Genomic DNA, 24,768 nt, shown 5'->3' with positions numbered 1-24,768 from the left:
AAACGATTCGGGAAGCAAGTCAAGTGCAGCGATAGATTATAATAGAGATAGTGATTTTTTTTCCTCTCGCTTATCCCGACTTTCGACATGGATGACTACATTACAACACTAAAAAAGTTTTCTCAAGTGGACTTTCAATCGAAGCAGGAGATAATAACCTTTATAAGTAAAGGTAAGACAGTAATAACATTTATTTTGTTTTGTTTTTTAAGGAAATGTGTGTTTTGTGAGCTACAGTTTGTATGTGTAAGGATGCAGAAGTGAAACATAACCTGTAAACTGCTGTCAGTCTATGCATCTATTTGCAAATCTGATTCTGATGACGTCAGTGCCTCACCAGCTATGAACCTCACCGCACGTCACTGGTTGTGAAATATATCATGAGAACTCATTTCCTTTAGTTGCAACCAATTCTAAGATCAGTGGAAAGCAATAAATCAACCAATTTGACAGAAGACTCCATAGCAAATACATTTCTTTTAGTATTCTGCAATGCAAAAAAAAGGACACACCTGGATTGGAGTTAACATCCATGGGGAGCATATGTGGACCTGCCCCCTTCTCAGCTTGGGCTTGAGGGTGAAAAAGCCACGCTCTCGCTGCTGACCGCTGCCCCCCAGGTGCCACTTCTTCATCTGTTCCTGTTCTAAGCCACAAATATTGCACGTTTATCTTCGCTTGTTTCTTCTAAAATGCTACATAAGCTTCCCCTCCCCTGCCTTCTTCTCCCTTAGGCTCTCACAACTTTTTCTTTTCTTGTTTTTTTTCTGCCTACAACTTCTTTTTGTGCAAGTCAACGGCAGGTCATGGCGATACGTCGCTCAGCAGCAGAGCGAGGAGAGGTCAGGCTGAGGGTAGTCCGTCTGCCTCTTGGTAAGTCGTCCCTCTAAACTTTTGCTGAAGGAAAAAGCAGGGAAAGCATATTTCTGGGCCACACACAGAAAAGACGGATCAGTGAGTGGAAGCTGAAGGCAAAAGATGGTGTATCTGCTCTTTTCTGAAGGAAGTGAGACGGGTGGGAGGTAACGGGGTTGGAAGGAGGTGGGAGTATCATAAATCAAGCCGCCCTCCCCAAAGTGGGGATCTGTAAATCTGGTGAACGAAGGGAGGGCACTCAGCCAAATGACTCATCCGCAGTGCTCTATAAATACTGTCATTCGGAGTCGACAAGGCAGTTGCTACTGTTGGCCAGGAAGCCCTGAGACGCTGGCTTTTCTCTTTGGATGAAGGGTCTTTAATGAGCTGCTTATCTGTCTTCTAAAGTCTTACATCTGAACGTCAAATCACCGGCATCCATTAAACAGCCTGATCCCGGGAGGACGTAGCACCAACACTGCCGTACTTTGTTTTCATTCAGAGAACCAAAACAGCTGGATGTGGAGACATCTAAATATTTATCCAGAGAGGAAAAGAAAAACTTGTTTACATACCGAACGTCTGGACGTCCACATCAAGAGTTCCCATCAGACAAACAGACTGTGACCCAGAAATCCTGCAGTAGTGGAGGGTTCTCTTACCTATTTTTTCTCCAGACTTGGCCAACTCCATACATATGGGGGTCAGGGGTCATGCATGGAGGTCTAAGCAGGCGGCTGATAGTGAAGATTGGAATGCGACATGTCAAATGCCGATCTCCTCAATAAGGCTGTTATGAAAGCCTCTGAGCTTCCTGTCCTGTTCTTAACTCCCTCCGGCCCACCGTGCTTTCAGACCCCAGTATTTCAGGCTCCAATGCTGTAATAATGACGCATGGACACAAAACAGGAGGAGGAAGACAGTCTGGAATACTGTCGCCATGAGAATGAGGCGGATATTTTAAACATACGAGAGGTATGCAGCGTATTGTTTGGATAGAATGAACAATCTGCTTTCTGTCACTAACCGTTTTCAATAGTAGCACTTTTTAGACGCACAAAAACTCAAAGGAAAGAGTGTCTTAGATGAGACATTGGACATTAGATTGGATTAGTCCTGAGTTTCACTCTGTGAGCTCCTAAATGATCAAACTTGCACCAAACACAAAACACAACATCAGGGGAAAAATCATTCTAATGTTGCTGAAAAGTGAGATTGGTTCAATAAAAAAACCCAGTAACTTTGTAAGTAACTTTGTAAGACTATTGATAAAAATAGACAACACAGGAATCCTAAGACATTATTATTGTAGTAGACAACACATAGTGCCACGCGGCATTACTCAGAACCCCTTTTCCTTTCTCTCTTTTTTTTACATTAGAATAACAATTTTAAATTAATTTAACCAGGGTTGTATGTCACAGACCAACACAAAGTATTGAATAATTTTGAGGCTGAGGCACATTTTTGCAAAAATAAAAATCTGACAATAAATGTGACAAAACATCTAATTATGCCTGCAAGTTTTCTATATCTCTACCAGCCAGAGACTAACATTTTTGCAGAAGAGCTTAAATTCTGCCAGTAGTTTTGCAGTCAGTCTGAAGAGTTTTGTCACTAATTCTCAATTGAACATAGGTCTACACATGAAGCTACTTGTAGCTCTGGTTGTATGTCACACTGCTGTTTTCACTTTGCATGAATCTCATCTCAATCTCATCTCTTTTGTAAGATCACGGACTGTTTTCTTCACACACACATACAACCTGTAAATTTTATCTGCCATTATTTATCTATAATCCATTCCCTAACATTCTTGTATATTCTGTATAATCAGTATAATCTGTGCATATAGCTCCCATATTTATATTTATACACAATATCTATATCTCTTGCTATAACCCCTTATAGTCCATACATACATAGTCTTGTACATCCGTAAATAAATATTTATATCTTGTAGAGCACTTCTGGATAGATGCAAACTACATCTCGTTGCTTGTACTTGTGACAGTGCAATGACAATAAAGTTGAATTCTATTCTATTCTATCTCTCTAACAATTTTTTTTCAGCTTTGCCATTGATTATGCCTGGTATAATGCTGCCACCACCATGTTTTGCAATAGAGTTTAGAAATTCAGGGTGATGTGAAGTGTTCAGTTTATGCCATACAAGCAGCAGCTTTCTGCATGAAGGGTCATAAAGATGCATATTCATCTCGGCTCATCAGGGAATCTACTGCAACTTTGTGGCCGTAACATGACACACTGTTATAAAATTCAAGGGTGTAAATATTTCGCAGAGGCACAATGTATCAGTTGGGTAGATTATTTCAACATCTTTTTTGAATTTCTGCAGTATGATAATCTTTCACAAGTACAAGCATTGACATGTGTATTAGTTTTAATGTTATGAGCCAAGAGTGTTTTATGGGTTGATGATTATCAGGCACCGCAGAAACACGCTAATTAACACATTACAAGCTGGTAAAAGAGAGCTTAGCTTGATGCCAGTAAACCAGTGCGGTTTTATGGGAGGTAACAACATTAATCCAGTCCCTCTCTTACAGCAAAAATAGTTAAGCCATTACCATAATGATTCAACTATTTTTGCCAGAGCAGGTGTCAGCATTAAGTTTTATGTGGCGTCACTCAGCGGCTGAGTTAAAACCTCTTGGGACCTTAAAGTCACACTGCTCAGATGAAACGTTTCAGTTTTTATTTATTGCAAAAAAAATATGCGTGTTGAAAGTTATTTACACTCTGTGCAAATTTCTGATTACCATTACAGCAATTACCCCCTTCTTATAATTGCTGACCAGGTCTTTGCATGCTTCCACTGGTATTTTTGAGAATTTATGTTTTGTAATGAGATCCAAGTCTTACCACTACAGTAATATTTAGCTCTCTCTGCAGATTCTCTGTCAGACTCAAGCCAGGACTTTGGCTGGGCTACTCCAAAATATCAGTATTTACTGCAGTTATAAAAAATAAAAAAAAAATCACATTTTGGTCAAATTAAAAGATTATATGCAAACTGTCAAGATTCAAACCTAGGACCTTTGTGCTGCAAAGTAACAGTGCTAACATCTGTGCCACCATGCAGCTAATAAAATAACCTACATAAAATGAAAAGTAAAATAACTAATTATGAAGCTTTTTCTTTCACTTTATTGCCATAGTTGATTTTTTTTTCTGGTCAGTCCCCGACTCTTCTGCAGGTAAGTGTAGTTACAGTGAACTGAACACTCTTCATATTCAACTTTAATGAGCACTGTGTGTGAACATTCCCCACACAGAAGCTGTCCTTATCATGGAGACCAGTGCACCCGTTAGTCAACCTGCTCATTATAAGCACGCCAACTATGTACAGAGTATGATGACTAACAGCTTCCAGCTGCAATGGCAGCCCAAATATTCAAAGCACCTTCTGTGAGATACCATAAGAATCTGGTCTTGGTCTTTATCTAACCCACACAACCAAGTGAAGTTAAGAGTATTAACTCGCTGCCTTTTGAATCAACTTTTTTTTTACAGAACAAAAATGGGCCAATTTTACCCTGATAATTAGAAGTATGTATTATTTTCAGCAGCCTAAGCTTGTTTCTTCTCATGATAGATTGCCCATATTAAACCAGCTTAAAAAAACCACATCAAGGAAAACGAGCCTTAGAGTCCAAAGCCAAGCAAAGCCACAACCCCAAACACCGGAGTCTCCCTTTGGATCCAGCACCTGGCTTTCTGGGACATTTTGGACTGCTAACTTTGGCTTCATTTACAAGGGAAATGTGTCACATAATGCTACCACTGGATTTTATTGAGTCCCCCTCACTTACAGTAAGTCTGCTAAGATCTCTTGCAGACATACAGTACCTGTTGGCACTATGCTTGATTTACAGCCGTATTCTTGTTGCACTTCCCACCAGTCTAATTGGTCAATAGACTATCTGGAGTTCATCTGCTGTGAAACTTCAAAGATGTTTTTCATTGAAAAAAAACCCCATGACAATCATTTCAGGCAATTGATCAAAAGCCAATCCTTTAATACATACATAAGTCATATTAGTAAATATTTTCTGAGCTTACAATATTTGATCTTTGTCACTTCAAACTAGGTTTCAAGTCAAAGACCATAAAAGCTCTCTCTGCAAATACTTAATTGTCCATAGAAATCCAAATCTCCAAATCTTTTCCCTCTGTCTCCAGTTTCTGGTTTGAACCCAGGCTTGGCAACAAGGCCTGCAAATAGCCTTTACGGTAAGCAGAACTATATAGATTCAGAGGCTCGTAATTTAAACTGACAGCACCTTCTATGCCGACAGCAGGAGTTTTAGCTTCAAATGCTGACAAGCTTTTCACCCCTAATTAACCCTTTATGTATGGGAAAGACCTGGACAAGCTTCAGTATGAATCGGAACATAAATCTGTTTGAACATAAACCACAGCTGTTGTTTAAGTCTGTTTAGATGTTTCCCAAGTTTTAGGGAGATCAATTTAAGCTCTGACTTTGAAGCTATAAAGCTATGTTGCCATGTTTAAATCCTATTACTCTCCTAATATGTTACTCTCTTTACCATGTCCACACATTCTGCAATAAACATTTTCCATGTAAAACCCCAAAAGTTAATACTGTGAATCATAACAAAATTGAAATATATGCCCAAGTCATGCCCCAAAGGATATTTTTACCTGTAATTGTGGTGAAGGTAGCAAAGTCTTTTAAAGGACTTCATATTATTTTCATGAACCTAAACTAAAGCTTCAAATAACACTGAGATTATGAATCTAGATACAAATTAAGAGAGATGTGGTATTTTAAAATCAGGGACTCTAACCACTTTGACGGTAAAAAGAGGATCTGGTAATACTTCTGGTTTTGGTTTTAACAGATGAAAGCAGGTATGTATCCTCCCACAGAAACCTTAGGAGATATGGTTCAGTGTGAATGGTTCAGCTATCATCTTTAAAAGGTATTTTGCTTTTATCTTAACACATTTTGCACCAAAATACATTTAAAATCAAACTTTGGCACCATTTTTTTTTGTTGTAAAATACATGATGATCCTGTGTAAAGCTTTGCCACAGTTGCATCTACAGTATGTGTTTTCAGATGTGATTAAATAGTGACCGGAATGACAAGATTTTAACTTGTGCCAAAAATAAAAGGATCAACACAGAAAATGATGAGTGAGAAAATAATTCAGATTAGAAAAGAAAATTAATTATAACAAATTGAACATTATGAGTCTGAATATCAATTTGACTCATTCTATAGTTTTGAGCTGGAAAAAAACATATTTCATAATATACCCCAATAAATGTATTTCTCTAAGAATTACTTGCTGGTTTAATCTGAATTTCACTGCTATCTATAAGTGTTTTCTGCTAACAATTACAATTTAGATAATGTGGTATGCATGTTCCATTTAAATGTCTGTCATTTGAAAACTTCTCATATCAGGCTACAGATGCTTTGTCTAATCTGTGAGCTGCTAATACAAACATCTCCCACTGCAATCCCTCTGACCCGTGCAGACGAAGTCACTAATGAAATACTGGCTGGCTTGGAAAAGAAACAAAAAAAACACTTCGTGTTTGTTTTGGGATAAAACAGTAGATTGTACGATAAGGAGCAAACATTTGCTGTCTACCAAGAGCTAAATCCCAACATAAGTTACTTCTGGGTTATATTAAATTCAATAGTAGCTCAGATGTGTCTAGTGTCCCCCTTTTTCCTGGCACTGACATGTGATGTGTTGCAGTATTGGTCACTGAAGGGCACAGATTTAAGATATAATGAAAGATTTAAAGCTCCTCAGGAGCCACCTAGGAAAAATGTCAGGCACAGTGTGCTTGGCCAAACTCAAGGAGGATGCATAATACTGCTCTGTTGGTTGTTGACCTCATGTATCCACTGGGAAAACATTAAATGTGCATAAGAGTAAACACATCCACTCACACAATAATATACACTGAAGAGATTGAAGAGACAAAAAAAAGCTTGTGACCTTTTGGAAAATGTCATATCGCGAAGGGACTTGGTAATAGAAAGGGAAGCCGGAAAGACATCCGAGAGGTTTGAAGGACACAGAGTAGTGGGAGACATGTAGCTGCAGTTAGTTAACAACTGAATTTAATATTTGTTCATCTTAGAAATATATTATTTTGCTTTTCAAATCACACGTGAAATGCTTCTGCTAGATTACTGAAGAACAAAAGCTGAGTGGATAAGTCACTCATATGGCTGATCATTAATCCAGTCCGCTGGAACATGTTGTCTGTTTCATTTCCGTATTTTATGTTAGATTGATTTAATTGAAGCCGATTGTGTTTTGAAATATTGTAGTTGCAACTGTGAAGTGGGATTTAAAAACACTTCATCATTTTTTTCTTGTTGAATATAATTTGAACAACGTACCCTCACAGCACTACACTTTAAATATACCACATTACTGTGTCATAAAAAATAATATCAAGAAAATTTCCATTGTTTCATATTCACAATAATAGTAGATTAATAACTAATCTGCCATAAATCATTCTCAAATTATAAGTGGGTGTGTGTACATTAAACAACATTTTCAAAATGTAATTTTTTCAGACTGTCTAGCTGATATTTAAAAAAAAATTATCTTAAAATATTTGGCTGTTGTAAACTACATTAAAATGATTAAAACATGTTATTATGCACAGTAGTTCTCCTTGAAATACAATAGCATATGGTGCGGCTTTATATATATATACAATATGTGATACATATGTGATATATCACATATGTATCACATATTGTATATATGAAGCTTATTCAACATGGCATAGGCAAATTAAAAGAGAAAGTTCAACCAGGTGGTTAAAATCAGAGTTTCCACTGTGCAGGATGGTTCAGTAGGGATGTGGAAGAATGTATAAATAAGCAATGGTAAAAATTTAAGCTGCACTTGCTTTTTTATGGAGACGAAACTCAAAGGCCACACACGTATTTGCATCCGTGCAGTAAGTATTAGCAATGCACATTGTCCATAACTAATATGACACATGCGTTGATTTGAAAAATACCTCAATATATCCTTACAGTTAAATGTCAGTGTGACAGATTCATGTTTTCTTTACTACTCCACATATTCCACTACTTCACCTAAAATACTGGCGTCTGCAGGGCAAAATTCTCAGTCTGTCATATTTCTCTCTGAACAAGATGAATAATTGCTCTGAAAATTAAAGGTCTCCTCTGCTGATTTGTTTAATTTAAATTCTTCCATCCATCATTTAATCATCGGCTTCTGGTGCTTTCAGTCATCCTGCCAGCTTAGCCAGACTATAAATTACCTTGTTGCTAAAAACAGTAGCCTTGTCTGTGGTTAGAAAATTGCATGTCTGTCTTCAGTCTCCAATAGTTATGTGTTGCATTAACCTGTCATTCAGCCACTAACACTCAGGGTTCTTTAATGAGAAGCCTTAGATAGGTTCAGGGATTGCATGTTAAATTCCAATTTCATCTTAGGAAGCCAAGTTTTCCACTTTGGTCATGAATGTTCTCTTGAGAGAACTATCATGATTTTGCAGTAGTTCTAAATGAAAGTCAAATAAGGAATATAATGGTTTTAAAATTAAATTTAGCAGTTACTGTAAATGTTTGTTTTGTTGTTAACCCCTTGAAAATGTTGTTTACTTAAACCTGCCAGAGTTGAAAGTTGCTGCTGTCTCTTTGCAGCGATCTGTTGCTCAGAAACTTAGAAATAACTACTAGAACTGCTATATGCTAAACAGACACATGAGGGCAGTATAACCTTTCAATTCCAATCACTACTGACTTCAATTCCGTTCAAAAAGGACAAAATTATTTTTGTTCTGTTTTTATTGCAATGTTCTGGAGCTAAACAATGTTTCAGCTGCTGGTACACAGCAACATCTTTCTTGTTTTTTGGTGTTTTTAAAGAATTGATTTTATTTTTCTACTAATCAAATGACAAAGGCCAGCATTATGAGATGGAAAAGACTGCAACATTTTACTTTCAATTATTCAATCAGCCATCCTTTCCAAGAGATGCATAACCAAAGACTGGGCCCGAGGCTAACAGAAAGAAACTCGTAATACAGCAAAAGCATAGAGTTTACTGGGGCTTGGGTAAAAGTAAGCACTCTGTTTCTTTATTAAAAACACAGCAGGGACTGTTTCCTGCCATGATTTCCAGCATAAAGATGGTTCAGGTCACCACTGGATGCAGAAAATAATCATTATTTACTCATATTTGATGGTATGATAAAATAAAAAGGTTTGAATCATGTATCTGAATTCCTTATTTGCTCACTGTAGTGTTCGGAGTTCATTTCTTGATGTGTCCTGGCATTCTTTAGAGGATTAAGCTGAAGATAAAAGCGCACAGTGAACCTGAGTGGCAGGAAGTTGTGATCTGAATTTCAGATAAGAGAAATATCTAATGTTTTCCTAGGCATCCCTTCCTGTTTATTAAAGACTCTACAAGGAAGTCTATTTTTTTCCTAAAATCCTATTAGAACATGAGTTTCTAAGAAGGTAATCAAGTGGAGGGTACATTTATAAATCAATATAGTTTTTTTTTTTTTCTAAAATGTAAACCTCATCTTAAAAGCATACATTTTATGACAAAAACATCATCCCTGGCAGGAATATCCTCGCATTTAACTTTTTGAGCACACACATGTTGGCATAGAGAAAAAAAAAAACAATAGCGGAAACACAAACAAGTCTTCCTTTAGGTGAGCAAATAAAAGAGCAGTTGTGCCTGTGGTGTTTTGTTACACAGCTAAAAATAAAAAGACACTATGCTTCCAGTCTAAACATTGATTTCAGTGTGGTTAGCCTATTTCTGCAGGTTTAACACACATCAACCAGATGTGGAACAAGAGAACCGTGAAAAAGGGGTAGCAACAAAAATAGCATCTGAGAGTTCTCGATGCAGGTGAGTGAAAGTAGCAGAGATGGTTTCAGTGAGCTTTGTCAAAACATTTTCCTGCTTCTCTCCAGTGCACAGAGGAGAGCGGGTAAGACTTTCCAGTGCAGCTGAGAATTCAGAGCCATGTTTTTAATCTGAGGAGCAGTCATCCTGAAGCAGCAAGCAGACACCCAGCTCATATTTATCCGCCCCAAACTGACTAAAAGACAACGGACTTCTCTGTGGATCTCTAGCTTCCACCCCCTCTCTACCACTCCCACTTCCCGTCTGTATGAGTTTTGTCCCAAATGCTGCACCACATTTAGAGCAGTGGAATAAATGTGTGGCATTTTCCTTTCATTAGCTGTCTTTGCGTCTCTTAAACTCTTTTATGAGCTGCCTCATAACAAGTCATGTACTTGTATTCTCATCAGTGTGAAGGGAGGAAAAGATGGTGCAAACTGGGGGAAACTGCTCTGCCTCTCTTTACATCAACACAATGTGGTGGCATGAATGATCAGGCTCAATCTGAAGTAGACATGTCACATCGAGTAAATGGTATGTATGGGAGAGCAGGTGTGAAAAAAAATAAAATATATATATATATTCCAGGCTCCAAGCAAAACTCTGAGGTGCCAAAATTGTTTAACATTTAAAGTTTGGAAGCCACAAATTGTGTTATAAAAAGTCTTCAGTCTGTGTAAAATAATCCAGTCCAGGTTTGACCAGTCAAACTATCTTAAATTTTGAACAACTGCAGTCCAGATTCTTTAAAACAAACTGTGAAACACCTAATGCTCAGGTTTCTATTGATCAGAAACATATTTTTGTAATTTTCCTGTGGCAATAAAATGAGAAAAATTGAAATGTGGTTAATTTAATTCAAGAGAAATGTTTTGTGTTTATAATTTGCACTCTAAATGTATCTTTAATTTATTTACAAGACATATATTTACAAAATATAAATAAACACAAAAAAAAGGAGACAAAGGCATTAATTTACATTTTGGACTTTATGTACAAAGAAATTATGTTTCACTTTAGAAAATAAATGAAATCCACTCTGAGAAAAAAAGAAAATCAGAGTACGTGAACAAGGCTAGGACTCTGTGTGCTGTAATTAAGGGGATGATTAAAAACATTCATCCGGTCTGCTCTAATAATTATTTCAAACATAAGGTTACTTCTCAATTGAACTCATTGCTCGGTGTGCTATTCTTTGCCTAATATAGCTAGTTTCATAATAGTTACATTTGGAGTTTCACTTCTTTGACTAAAACATGTCAGTGCTGCACCTGCGATGGCTCAGAGGGTTATTAAAGCTGCGTTATTTTTAACTGGTAATGAAGAGAAGTGAAAATATCATGTTTTGTTTTAAAAAACTCAATTTTCACCTCTTTTAGGGAACATAACACTTTTGTTCTTTGATAGACTTTAATAGACCATTTTTTACAGCAAAAGTTACCAAACGTTTCAATGGCTAGCAACCTTTAATCTCATGAACAGTGGCTTAAATCAGCTTACAAACAACTGGTATTATTGACAGAAAATGCCACATTTTTCACAGAAATTGTTATGAAAGAAAATGGCATTAAAACACCATGACTCTCAAAAATGTATACACCCGTGCTGAAATGCTACAACTCACTTGAAAAGCAAACATGTTGCATGTGTAAAACCAGTCCCTAAACCAATACATGTTACAGTAGATCTGCTTTTGTAGAAGTCTATCACCATTCTACATCTTGACTTTACCGTGTCTACTCAGAAGAAACTTGTGTATTTCTGTCTATAACCAAATTTTTCAGGCAAAATAATTCCATAGTTGGTTTAGATGGATATATAGACCCTCTATATATTATGTTTTCAGAAATTTGATAAAGAGTTTTCAATTAAATTCAAATCTATCAAATGGGACAATATAGTGAGGTTATTTGTTACAATATATGTAGAAAAAGTTGTTGAATTGCTTACTATTGATCTAATTTTGTACACAAACGAACCTGTACATTGTTTTAAATCTACTGTATTTGACGTTTTAATCTTTATTTGAGTCCTTATCTTTAGAAAATACTTCTGATAATTCCTCGAAACACATAGCTTCTAGCATCTGTAAAACTCCTTCTGTGTGAGTATCAGAAAAAAAACTTGAATTTCAGGATGAAAGTTCTACAGAAAATTATTTATATTTCTGTGGAAAATGAACCTTCTTTAACTGCCATATACAAAAAATAAACAAACAAACAAAAAAACACGCCCCACACCTGAACTGTGTTTGTATCGGTTCTGATAAGCCCACTTTCACTTCCACACCACATGTTTGGTCACTAATTATGTGAGAAGTCATCTTGCTACATGCATGTTAGTGTCATCTAAGATGTATTCGCTTGGTTACACCCGAGGGGACAGACTGATACAAAAAAAGAACAAGTGGTTGGTGCTCACATCCTGTGTATTCTGCTGGGCTTTGGCACAGCTTTACTCTCTGACAGCGACAGCTGTGTCTGTTTCTGTCGCATCTACGAATGTTTCTGACACTTTTACCTTACAAAGATTCTTTTTTCTTGCCCTCAGTGGGATAGGACAACTTTCGTTTATGGTGCAATCTACCACTTTGTCTGTGTCTCCTTGCAAAAGTATTTTTTCAGGCTTTGCAATGTCACGACTGTGAATTTAATGGGATTTTAAGTGATAAATCATTAACCTGGTTTTCTTCTTAACTAAAATGGTGCATGGTTAGGATCAGGGTTTAAATATATTCCAGTGCAACCAACTGCCTTCAAATGTTATTCATAAACATATGAATAGTTTTTGCAAGGCTTTGTATCTCTGACAAGTATTGCCCAATCCTGAGTTGTTTTAGTTGTAGGTCCAGGGGACAACGGCAGAGTATGGTTACTGTGGAGCTACTGGCCTCACACAACACAGTTGATTAAGGGACAGATAAACATCACAATTTGCAACAAACACAAGACATAATATAGTGTCACTTTTGTCATAGCATTAGTGTGACGTTCCAGTACTCATTTGGGTTTATCCAACAGCCCAGTGGGGGTGTCATACAGCTCAATGGAAACGAGGCATTACTATCACTGCTCAGTGAAACCAAAAAGGCATTAAGTGAGCTTTGATCTTACCTGGAATGACCTCGAAAAGAAATTTCCCTCCTTCATCTCCGTTGGTTGGATGTTCTGAAACTTTGTTTCCAGGTAAAGAAATAACACCCTGCAGAAAACAAAGAACAGACTCATCAGCAACACTTCCCTGTTTGGCAAATGAAGGGTTGGCCTTGATTGTTCATTGATGAAGTCCTGCCTCAGGTCCCACTGCAGGGGGTCAAGTTGACACCTTCAACTTGACTTACATGAATTGAATCACACATACTGTTTGAGTTATCCAGCTGTTACAGTGAATAACCTGAGTACCTGAGCTCAGCGGCTTTCAGCTCCCATCTCACTGGAATTTGGTTTAAAAATGTATATTTCTTTCCGTTGTAAAGGTTGTATTGTTCTCAGGGGTGTTCCAGGATGATCGGTTTAAGTGTTTACGGATGTGCCAAAGTGACAACAATGCGTAGGATTGCATCTCTCTGGTTCAGCTCTGTCCAAAATGATGTATCACACAATTTAAATAACAAGAGCATCAGCAACTTTCTGCAGCACAACTCAGTTTTGGTGACTAATGCAAATGTGGTTATTGCTAGCTTTACACAAGAAGTTTTCTCTTTGTATTTAGAAACTGAATGTGTGTTGGGGAGAGGGAGTCAAATTGTTTTAAAGCCTGTACTGATATAAAGTACTCTCAAAGAAAACTGAATGCAAGATTTGTCATGTGAAGTGAAGTAGCCCTTTAGAGGTTGCTGTGTGTGATACCGACACACCCAGCAACATTACATGTTCGACTAAATAGCGAATTTGAATCGTAAATTTCAAAATGACCAAATTTGGTCTTTCTTCTTGTGACAAAGCTTGATGTTGAAGGGATTAATGTAATTAGTCATATCTGTTTCTCTCTTGCTCAAAGCATGTCAGCTCCCCTTAAGTTAAATCATTTCTTTGCTTCATTTTCATGAATCTGTCAACATCACAGATAGACCTGGGCGCACCCATGAACCTCAATTGCTAATAACCACAATTATAAACAAAGGTTTATAAGTAGTGGGCGTGCCGTGGTGGCGTAGTGGTTAGCGCGACCCATATTTGGAGGCCTTGAGTCCTCGACGCGGCCGTCGCGGGTTCGACTCCCGGACCCAACGATATTTGCCGCATGTCTTCCCCCCTCTCCTTCCCTATTTCCTGTCAGCCCACTGTCATTTAAGGGACACTAGACACTAACATCTGTAGCTGCACAGTCTTCACCACATTTACTAAACTGTAAGGCCATCTTACTGGCCTTTTTGGGATGGGATACAACACTTAACGCAAACAGAAATTGTGAAGCTTTAACTCATTGCAAGGTTCCCAGAGTTCAGAAAGGCATTTTAAATTATTAGCTGCTGGAGCATCCTCTCTAAGGTCCTGAAATAGATTTATTGGTTCAAGAATCCCAGCGTTCATATTGATTTGCTGCATGTTTGGAGGTTTCTTATTGAGTTTAAACTATTTTAGTAAACATACAAGTTTGCATCAGCTTTTGATAACCAGGAGTTACATATTTATCCAATCACTATACTTTGTGCACTAATTTCTGAAGTAATATTAATTACATCGCAGCTAAGAGTTAACATGTAGGAGTCCATCTTAGCCCTTTACCAATAGCGAAAGACAGAAGTTCAAATGTGTGAAAGGGGATCACAATGACTAATAACAGACTTTTAAAATGTCTGTACTTTTTTTTAGCTTTCTTCTACTTCAACTGAATTACAGAACTACATAAATTCAATCTGGAGAGACTCAGATGGAAAAAACACGCCGCTATGCGTGAAATGACTGGATGCTGGTAGATGTAGGCCAGCTGGGGGCACCGCTATGCGTGAAAAGACTGGATGCTGGTAGATGTAGGCCAGCTGGGGGCACCGCTATGTGTGAAATGACTGGATGCTGGTAGATGTAGGCCAGCTGGGGGCACCGCTATGTGTGAAATGACTGGATGCTGGTAGATGTAGGCCAGCTGGGGGCACCGCTATGTGTGAAATGACTGGATGCTGGTAGATGTAGGCCAGCTGGGGGCACCGCTATGCGTGAAAAGACTGGATGCTGGTAGATGTAGGCCAGCTGGGGGCACCGCTATGTGTGAAAAGACTGGATGCTGGAAGATGTGGGCCAACTGGGGGCACCGCTATGTGTGAAAAGACTGGATGCTGGAAGATGTGGGCCAACTTGGCGGCGCTGCTATGATGAAATGGCAGGATATTGGTACATGGTTGGTGATTGGACGTGACGTGGCTTGGTCCAGCGTTGATAGGTCGGCGGCGATGAGCGGGACGCGCCGATTGGATGATGCAGGTGGAGCTAAAGAGTCTTCCAGTTTGAATTTGCACCTAGGCTTCATTTGTTCTTTACAACAATGTAAATGAGGTTTGTCGTACTGATGCAACATATTTATGAAGTATTGGTTTGCTATTATGTCTCTCCGTCCTCTTAACAGTTTTTCCCCTGACCCTTTACTGAAGAATCCGCAGAAATTTAGTTTTATTAACAACCTCAGTTCATGAGTGCAGCATCTGCCTGTGATTACACTGACCTCTATCTGGGTTAATGCTAATTCAGACAAGATGTGCTTGGGTGACAACTTCAGTACTGAGGACTTACACACATTATAAAGATCTGAGAGGGAGTCAGTTTCCTTTTTAATGAGCCATAACTGTGACAACCAGGAAGTAGAAACCCTACCTGAGGCCCCAGATGAAGTGCTTTAAAGGCTGTCATAAAGACGAGCCCGGCATGCTCCGGAGTGGAGGAGAGAAGAGGGAAAAGACCCGTTTGAAGTGGCAGCCGGGAAGAGAATCTGCTCTGCTTCAATAACTCTGGATTAAAAAGGAGCTTTCAGGGCAGGCTTTCATTGAACGCAGATCTTTTCACTGCGCACGTTGAATCGATTGGAAGGAAACAAGCGATAACTTCAATGCAGCATTTTTATGTTGGGACACTGATTTTACAAATGTCTGTCTAGTCCCTCCAAAACCTTAAAACGACAATACCACAAACATTCTGCTTTAAGCCACCGTCACACTTTCCATATGTCGTACCCGGTGGCCTCTTGTTTGCGACCACAGGCAGAGTGATATTTACTCACTAAAGAGCTCAACCCAACTGTTTCCTTTTTTTTTTTTACATTTTTTGCATTTTCAAAAGTTGTTAAGTAGAAAGAGATCATTTCGGGAGTCTGTGTAGTAACACAAAACTCACTATCTTTTATATTCAGACAAAAAAAAAAGAAACTTCAGACACATGCACAGCAGTCACATGAGGATCAGAGAAATATGCTGCATGAAAAGTGACAGCAGGAGGCTGAGGCTTGTAAGCTCATCAGGAAGTTGTCTCTGAGGCTGCGCCCAACACTGTGCTTGCTCCACATTTCAACAAATTCAGTGTTTTCTTCAGACTACAGGCAAGTACCGGGATGCTGACTGTGACTTTGTTCTTTTAATGACATTTTCACAAGTTTACTGACCGTCCTGCTCAAACTGGAGCAATTAGATCCACATGTTAGTTATTTTATCTAAATGTAAAAAAAAAACAGAGATTGTTGTAAAATCCCAATTGCCTCTACACTGCTTGACAACAAATACAACTTTTTTTTAATGAATGAAAAGTTTTTATGTGGTTGGCAAATTATGGCGCTATTATCCCCATGTCATTTACTATCTTTCAAAGTTCTATTACTGATAGGCCGATTACATATATTTTAAGAATAAAGCCTTTTGTTTCACTTCACTAGGAGATGTCATGTCATATCAAAGCAATTTACCTTTGGTCAAATTAGACATTTTAATGCATTTCATTGGGGCTTCTTGTGATGAACCCAAATGATTATTGAGCAGAAGTAATACAATTTTAAATATATATATATATATATATATATATATATATATATAAAAAGATCCTAATTTGATTAAAATTTTTATGTTTTTTATAAACCACTGAACCGCTTAATCTAAGATGATTTTTTTTAGGGGATTAAAGAAAAGTGGACTGAATAGAAATGCCCCCAGCATAGTTTAGATTTTATATGTGTAAACACTTTGGAAAACTATGTATCCTGTTCCCCTTCCATGCCACATTTGTAATTGCAAGTCGGCGATGTGGAAAAAAAAAATTAATGGGATATGAATTCTTCTGCAAGTTCTTCCCTGACTTTATTTTCTTGGAACTGAAATGCAGCAGTCTTGTTTAAATCGTTCCCTGGCATTCTTGAAACAAGAGCTTTGGAGTAAGTGCGTCATCTGCATGTGCACTTCAGTTACCTTTAGAGCCTTTTGCTGTCTGAAGATGATCAACAGTCCGGGATGAAGATATTCCCTGATGATATTTGATGAATGAATTTTGTCCAGGTGACTTTTGATTGGTGCTTCTGTTGGAGCAATATTTCCTTCTTTTAAGTCAGTCTCAGCAGTTTGATAAACATTTATTTGAAATTTCCTATTTCAAATTATATGATGAAATAAGAATATTTTAACTATTTAAAACAGGTTTATGGCATATTTCTAACATTAAAACAAATGCATTGCAGGTTCATCTGAAATGTTACAGCACAATGCTAGGAAAACAATCAGACAATATTGCTGTTGAATATTGAGTTGACAGTTTTCTCACTGATCTATATGGATATATATAAACTACGTGCATCAATTATGCTGAGTCTATCCATCTGCTCAGATATTATGTTGGCATACAGAGTTTAAATGCCACGTTACCAACCAAATAATCCATCCAAGCAGCCATTTGCGGTATTGCACACATTGATATTGCAATGAATAGTGAGACTTGCTATTATAATAATAAAAAAAACAGGAAGTTCTATACTTACAAGTTCAGGAATCCAATAGGATGTAGGACTGACATTTCAAAAGGCTCAATTTCCCGTTTAAAATCAAATGTTGACTCTGATGTGTAGGATATGTTAAAAACTCCATTATTTCCATCTCCCAACCCCCAACATATTAGCTTTCTCAGTCTGTTTGGTGATTCAGAGCAGGTGTGAAACTAATATTTTAGACTGAAGAAAGAAGATCCTGATTCCTGAGAGTGGTGACAGTGAAACAAAGTGAGCATAAAATAAACAGCTGCTCGCTAAAAAGATGCATCATCAGTTGATAATACATGTAATTAAGTGATATATCACGGCAATCATTACAATCGAGATATGAAAATGTGTTTTTCTTTTATTGTCTGTATATCATGATAAGAAGTAACTATTGTAGAGATAGCTTCAGTTTCTTTAGAGGTTTGATCCTAATTATAAGACGCAGTAAACAGAAAAGCAGAGGCTTATTTTATAGGTGAAACCAGATTTATACTGTGAACAGACAAAATCTCCAGCTAAAGTCAATACACCACAAACCTCGGCTGTAACAAGTAATTTGAGTGTTCATTGATCAGCTGTCTTTTTAACCCAGTAATTACTGTTCTTCTGCATTCGTGACCTTTCAGACCGTCACCAAGAGCAACAAGAATCTCAGTTCTTTAGTTTCCTTACTGGAGACTAAAGAACTGAGATTGTTGTTTCCAGACGTGGGTAGTTTCTCTTAACTTTTTCTCAGAGACATTCACTTGATTAACTTAAAAAAAAAAAAAAACTTTTAAGAGTATAATTTTACTACATAGCATCTTTTTTAGATTTAGTTGAGTATTATTATGAAGTATCGCTTTTCCTACTTGAGTCACATTGCTGTACAATCCACCCACCGTGAGTGACATCGCTAAATAACAAACATGCACCAGAGGTAGACACAAACCTGCAGTTTATAGGAATCCAAAGCATCTTGTTTGTAGACACGTTTTTTTGCTCGATTGTCTTGTGTGGTTTTTTTGTCTGCTGTGCCTTTTGAGCCATTTGGACATCAAGACAATACAGTAAACACTATTTATTATTCATAGAAGTACCATATCCTGTTCTAACATGCGCTTATGTATTAGTTTTATAAGTATTATATTTTGAAATGTTAACTGGAAAAGTGTTTCTTCTGCCTTTTTCTGGTATTTTGTAACAATATTATTTATTTGTACCAGAATTTGCACAATATTTTTTTTCTGTCTGTTTGATCCTTGTAACATTACATGATGTTCTGATTGAGTGGGCCTTTAAGAAATACTTTTTTACTCCAACTCTACTCATTTTCTGAATTTCTACTATTTACTTTTATTTGAGTTGAAAGATGTTGAAGTAGTGCTATTCTTACTTGAGTACAATTTTTTGCTTGCTCTACCCACTTTTGGTTGTTTCTCATTTTACTATTTCAAATTACCATTCAGTTGTAGGATAATTGATAAAATAGATTTCTATAATGGTGCAGAGGAGCAATATGCATCCCAAGAAAAAGTCTCTGCAACTAAGAAGTCTAAAATAAGAGCGAAATCCTGAGCCACACAAAATAGGAAATTGGCCTATTTTACTCTATAAAACAGTGCCAGAGCCAAAGCAATTATTGCAACCTTGAATAAAACAAAAGGACATTAACTAAAAGGTTTATAGTTCTTCCACTGTGAGAGAAAATCTCCTCCTTTGAAGATTTCTTTAATCATAAAATTGAAAACAGACAGAAAAGAGGACAAATAAATGGTCCTGCCACACCACAGAAGTTTCTTAATAATGTATAATGCCATGGAATTGACCATTTATTCTACTCCTGTTAAATTCAAAGAGTTTTTTCGACTTGATATCTTGCAATTGTTCACTTTGCAAGGACAGAATGTTAATGAAACTGAATACTGATGGAGAACTCTTTCATGGTGCCACCCCCAGCCACTTTCTTAAAACTATGTGTGTAATATCTACTTGCTTAGATCTGAGAATGAATAAAAATGTTTGCAAAGTAAAACTTAGACTTCCATCAATGCATTTCCTGTTTCCATTTTCGGTAGACGACACTTACAGGATGATGTACGGCTTACTGAATGACCAGGTGCACTGGCGAAATGAAATATGATCTTGCTCGTCAATAGTTTTCTGGAGAAATTAGTTCTCTGCTTCAGTCTAGCTGAACCACAGATTTACAAGAGGATTTGTATACTCCGCAAGATATTAGATTATTCTTTGTGATCTGATACAAATATCAAAGCACTGAATAATAGATGATCATATGAGTCCCTCGTAGTAGCCTTAAACTGTAGCAAATGTACAGGTCAATAAAATGTTGTAAAGACAGAAATACATCTCCTACGAGACAATTTTACTGTGATAATCAAATACTGAAATCACTATGCATCCCTGTACAACTCAAACATACTCTTAAATATGACTGTTTGTGCAATGAAAAAATGAAAGTGATCCAAACTCTTCCTTCTGTTAGAAATATGTCCAGACACAATAAAGGACTGGCTGAGTGTAATCACTAAAGTCAGTAATTCTCCATATCATTAGGCTTTATGCTTATCACACTAATAACCATCATAAGCTGAATGGAAACACTTAAAATGGAATGTATACACACTGCAAATATTAATCGCATTCAGATACTAAAAGTACCAGATGGTTATATAAATATAGGAGACTAAAGCTTAGCACTACAGCACTCTGAGATAGTTACATGTCAGGTGTAGTTTTATTACAGTGAGAAGATTAATCTGGGGACAGTAAATACCTCCAGGGAACAGAATGTGACTACCACCTTTTGAGGTGCCATGTGATGGATCAGCTTAGGTCCAGAGAAATATCATTGAGTTTTAAAGAGAATGAAAATGTATAGCTTTCAGAAGAGCTCTTATCCCACCCTGTCAGCACAGATGAAATTTCCAGTATTAATTTCATGGGATGTTGTGTAGCAGTACAAATGATACCTGGCAATAATAGCCACTTTTATACCCACTTTATATCTTGAAAACATTTTTTGCTGTCTAATATCTTGCAGGAGTCAGCTTTTCGGCCAAAATACCAAAAACAAAAGCTTATCATAGATTTAATGCACTATTTCTATTGCCTTGCGTTAGTTTGCATGTTTGTAATATGTTAATATGTTATTTTATGTCATTTTAGTGATAAATGCTTCTCCTTAACTCCACTGATGTTATCGGTGTCATCTAAGACTTTCATATTGTTCATTCTGTCTATTCTTTTTCTATTTAATCAAAAAAGGAAGACCAAATATGGGTGAAATATATTCGAAATATTATTATACAGTTCATACTGCAATGTACAATAAGAATAGGACCAAAATAAATTCATGGAAATTGCTTGTTCTTCTTGGAATCTTGCGAAGTTACTTTTTTAGCAGGAGTTCAATTGTAATTCAAACTGAAAATAACAAAATCGTTGGTTTGCTAAAAACAATGACCAATCAGTCCTGCTAAATTAATAATTTGATGATATTTTCAATAAAAACAGCTCCACTTAAATCTATGAATAGTAGCAAGATCCCACTTTCACCGTTGATACTGTATATTATTGACAATAGCAGCCGCTACCAGAAAGATGTGACTTAAATGTCACCGGTGGAAAGCAGGATGAAATACATCACCTAGAATTCAACGTTACATAACCTGGACAAGATTCATGTTGTTTGAAAAAAAATAAAATAAAAATGCTACACCTACTGTAGCTGTGTATCTGACAGTTTGTCACGTCATCTTTTGGACAAATCTGAACGTGCACAAACTTGCTGCAAGTTTCCTTCCAACACAAAAATGCAGAGCGTGACAAACAAAGCTGTCCCCAGACAACATTTCTTTGAAAACAGTAATTATACTTCAGGGTCTGTTTTACAAACATGGACAGCAAGAAAGTGAAGTGTCTCTTTGTGATAATAAAAGGCTTTCCAACAACATAGTGTATTTAGGCTACTGCAGAAAATGAATTTAGTTACTAAATTACAGAGAATTTAGTAACTTAGTAATTTAGTCTGTGGCTCAAAATCAAATCAGATCAGATCAGGGGATGTTCATTTCTTAGCATTTCACTCGGCTTTTGTTATAGTGCTGTCAAGTTTTGCGGCTAGTTTTCTGTGATGGTCAATATCAAAGTGACAACAGAGTTACTGTTTTAATATGGATAAATATGAGAAAAGACGAATTGTCGCACAACTCATGATCCTACAACTCCAGTGGCATTTTATGTACCCCAGCTAAATGCCAAGGTCAAGCAGTTTCCATTTTATGCAGAGAAAACAAAACACTTTCAGAGCTTCATTGTGCTGCTGAATTATTGATGTGATGTAATTCATTATAAGAAGTCGCTACTTTTCATTTTGTCTGAGTTCAATGTGACTTCTCAATCCTGTGAATTTTAATTATTTATCTACCCCCAGACTTGTTGTGGCTGGAATTATAATATCTTAATAAAATTTTAACTTGTCCCTGATTTCTTATTCCATTAAATTGTTTTAATGTATTCACCCACAGTTCTTCTGTTCAGTCATAATGTCATCTGCCCCTCTCTTGCTTCGCTGGCATACCCAGATCCCATCCTGAGTGGCTTAAATTACAATAATCATCTAATTTCTGCTGCTGCATGTGTGGTGTCTTTGTTTGTGGCTCAAGCCAGATGAAACACGAGTGCACGTGTGTGAATGCGCTTCTCGCGATCTCCGTGAGTACACACGCATGCTTGAGCGTGCATACATCTCCACGGACGAGTGAGGGCAGGCAGATGGCATGTTGATGCTGAGCCTACACGTGCTCCTGCCCTCTGCGCGCTTTTCGGTGACCCTTCACCTCCATCTGACTTTCATTCTTCAGATTCCTCACGTTGCTCTGAGAGGTTTGGCCCAACTGTAAAGGACCCCAGTGCGCCAGCCCACAGCGGCCAAAAGGACACATTTTCTCAAATAACCTTATCTAAGCAGATCTGAATTCCTCAGAGGAATCATCCCTGGACGCAATAAGGCTGCAATGAATATGTTAATAATATTGAAGAATAATATACTTTTGAGATAAAACCGGAGAAAAGGCAAGGTGATTGCCTGACTAATTTCTTTTCTTCTCAAAGAAGCTCGAGTTGTCCCAGAATTTCGTTTTGAGTTTATTACCTCACCAGTTTTAGTGATAATGCTATAATTTCTTAGAGTCATTTTATTAGCTGAGTAATTGTACGATTTTTAAAAAGAATTTGAATTCTTATTTAAATCTCCAAGTGGCTCTTGAAATTTTATGCTAATTTGGCTGACTGTAGAGTTGGCATGGACTCCTCCCTGGTTTTAAAAAAGTTGCCGTTTTAACCTCCTCCCTGAAAAATTTGCAATTAGTAGTAAATTTGCAAATTTACTATTAGTTTTAAAACAGTTTACCTTAGTTGTCATTTTAGTAGTTTTCACAGCATTTTGACAAAAACAAAAACAAAATTACTATTATAAATCACTGAAATAGCTCTGCTTCTATGACTCTGCGCTGTTTTCCCCTCATTTAAAAAATGGATCACCAGATTAGTGCAGTACAGGTAGTACCTGGCTAATCAGGTCGCAGTTTTCATGTTTTTGTGTTTCCAGAGGCAACAGAAAAGGGCAGCTAACTGGGGGAGGCAGCAATTAGGGCAATGCGAAGCAGAACAAATAGAGATGTCACAGCAGGGGAGAGACTTAATTAATAGCTGATCTAGATATGGCTTCACACCTCCGTTTTATCAAGTTTGTAGCTCGTGACAGGCCGATCATTAAATGTGTCTTGGCGGATTTCGGCGCTTATGTGTGTGGGTTTGACCTGCTCTCTCCCTGATCTTGGGGAAGTTAAATGATGGGACACTTTTCAGCCTGTGCTCAGACTCCTCTTTGTCCTACACTTGTTTTCTGTTAAGTAATGACACTGGAATACTTTTCTCACATTCGTTTTAATACTATGTTTGGGTGAAAATTTTTACTTTTATTACCTTCAGTGCTGCTCTGAGTTGGAGGTCAGAGTCACATTGGTATCAGAATGTTGAATGCTCCTCTACACCTGACCTAGTTTCAGTACAAACCTCTATTCGCTGCAAAAATGTAGCAGTTTCAGGTGTTCATTATGGCTTTGGTTGAGAAGTAGGGCAGAGGAGGAAAGCAGCAAACCATGTTTTCCAAGTGGTAAAGCGAGCAGGTGCAGTAATAAATCTGCTAAGAGTAAACTGGAAGATGGGCTACAAAAGTAGTTTTGTAATTTTGCTTCAGCGTTCATTAGAAGCGACTTTAGCGGTAGGGTAGCGTTGGGACAGTGACCTCACTAAGACCTCATATAAAGGCACCTTCCATTATAAATGAACGCCCCGAGACCCAGAGCTCCCTCAACTAACAGTGAAGAATAACTCTCCCTCCTGTCTGGCCAGCAGCCCACCTTCGGGTCTGGAGATTCAACCTTCTGATACTTTTACTGCCGATGTGGCTTCGGCTTGGCTGAACTTCGTGCTAGGAAATCAGCCAAAGAAGTGTGTGCGGATAAGCAAAGTGAAAGTTTGAATTATGCTTGAGTTTCCTCTGGAAGAGGGAGGATATTGTTTGGATGGAAAAGCTAAGAGAGAAAGATGTGGTCTCTTGCGTATTTGTGAAGAGCTTCTATTCTGTATACATATACAAATTTGTAACAGTCCTCATTGAGCACCTAACGAGTACCGTAAGTAAGAGTGAGTGTGAAAAGACAAAAGCAGACTAAAGCGCTGGTTTTACAATTGAATTCCAATGAAAGCTAAAATGCTGCAGAATGTTCAACACGATGCTAACATGTGATGTAATTGTGATATCCTATAACAATTTCAGTCTTTATGCACAAGAATGTAGATAGGAGAGGGATTACTGCACCAATGAAATCAGCTATTTACTCATAAGTTACTGAACAGACAGACACGCTACCATTTTGAATGTTTTATTTTTTAGGCCAGTTAGAATTAATTAAACAATTTGGTTAATAATTAGTTTAATGCTCAAAGTAAAGAGACATTTTTATTTTTG

At 37.4% G+C, this 24,768-nt stretch overlaps 1 protein-coding gene across 3 annotated transcripts in view; it reads right to left on the bottom strand.

The window, feature by feature from the left end:
- The window catches only part of arhgap24 (Rho GTPase activating protein 24), a 64,041-nt gene that overhangs the window by 26,427 nt on the left and 12,846 nt on the right, over positions 1–24,768 (bottom strand). For 2 of the 3 annotated variants that reach the window (XM_028025595.1, XM_028025594.1), the window contains exon 3: positions 12,905–12,992. In XM_028025595.1, the coding sequence (XP_027881396.1) occupies positions 12,905–12,992 (88 nt within the window). Of the gene's footprint in view, positions 1–512; positions 942–12,904; positions 12,993–24,768 lie in introns of those variants that run through there. The other variant, XM_028025597.1, reaches the window with a different exon arrangement.

This window comes from Xiphophorus couchianus, chromosome 8 (genome assembly GCF_001444195.1).
Source record: "Xiphophorus couchianus chromosome 8, X_couchianus-1.0, whole genome shotgun sequence".
Lineage (NCBI taxonomy): Eukaryota > Metazoa > Chordata > Actinopteri > Cyprinodontiformes > Poeciliidae > Xiphophorus > Xiphophorus couchianus.
Note: the sequence above shows the minus strand (reverse complement) of the source record. Positions and strands in the feature narration are given on the sequence as shown.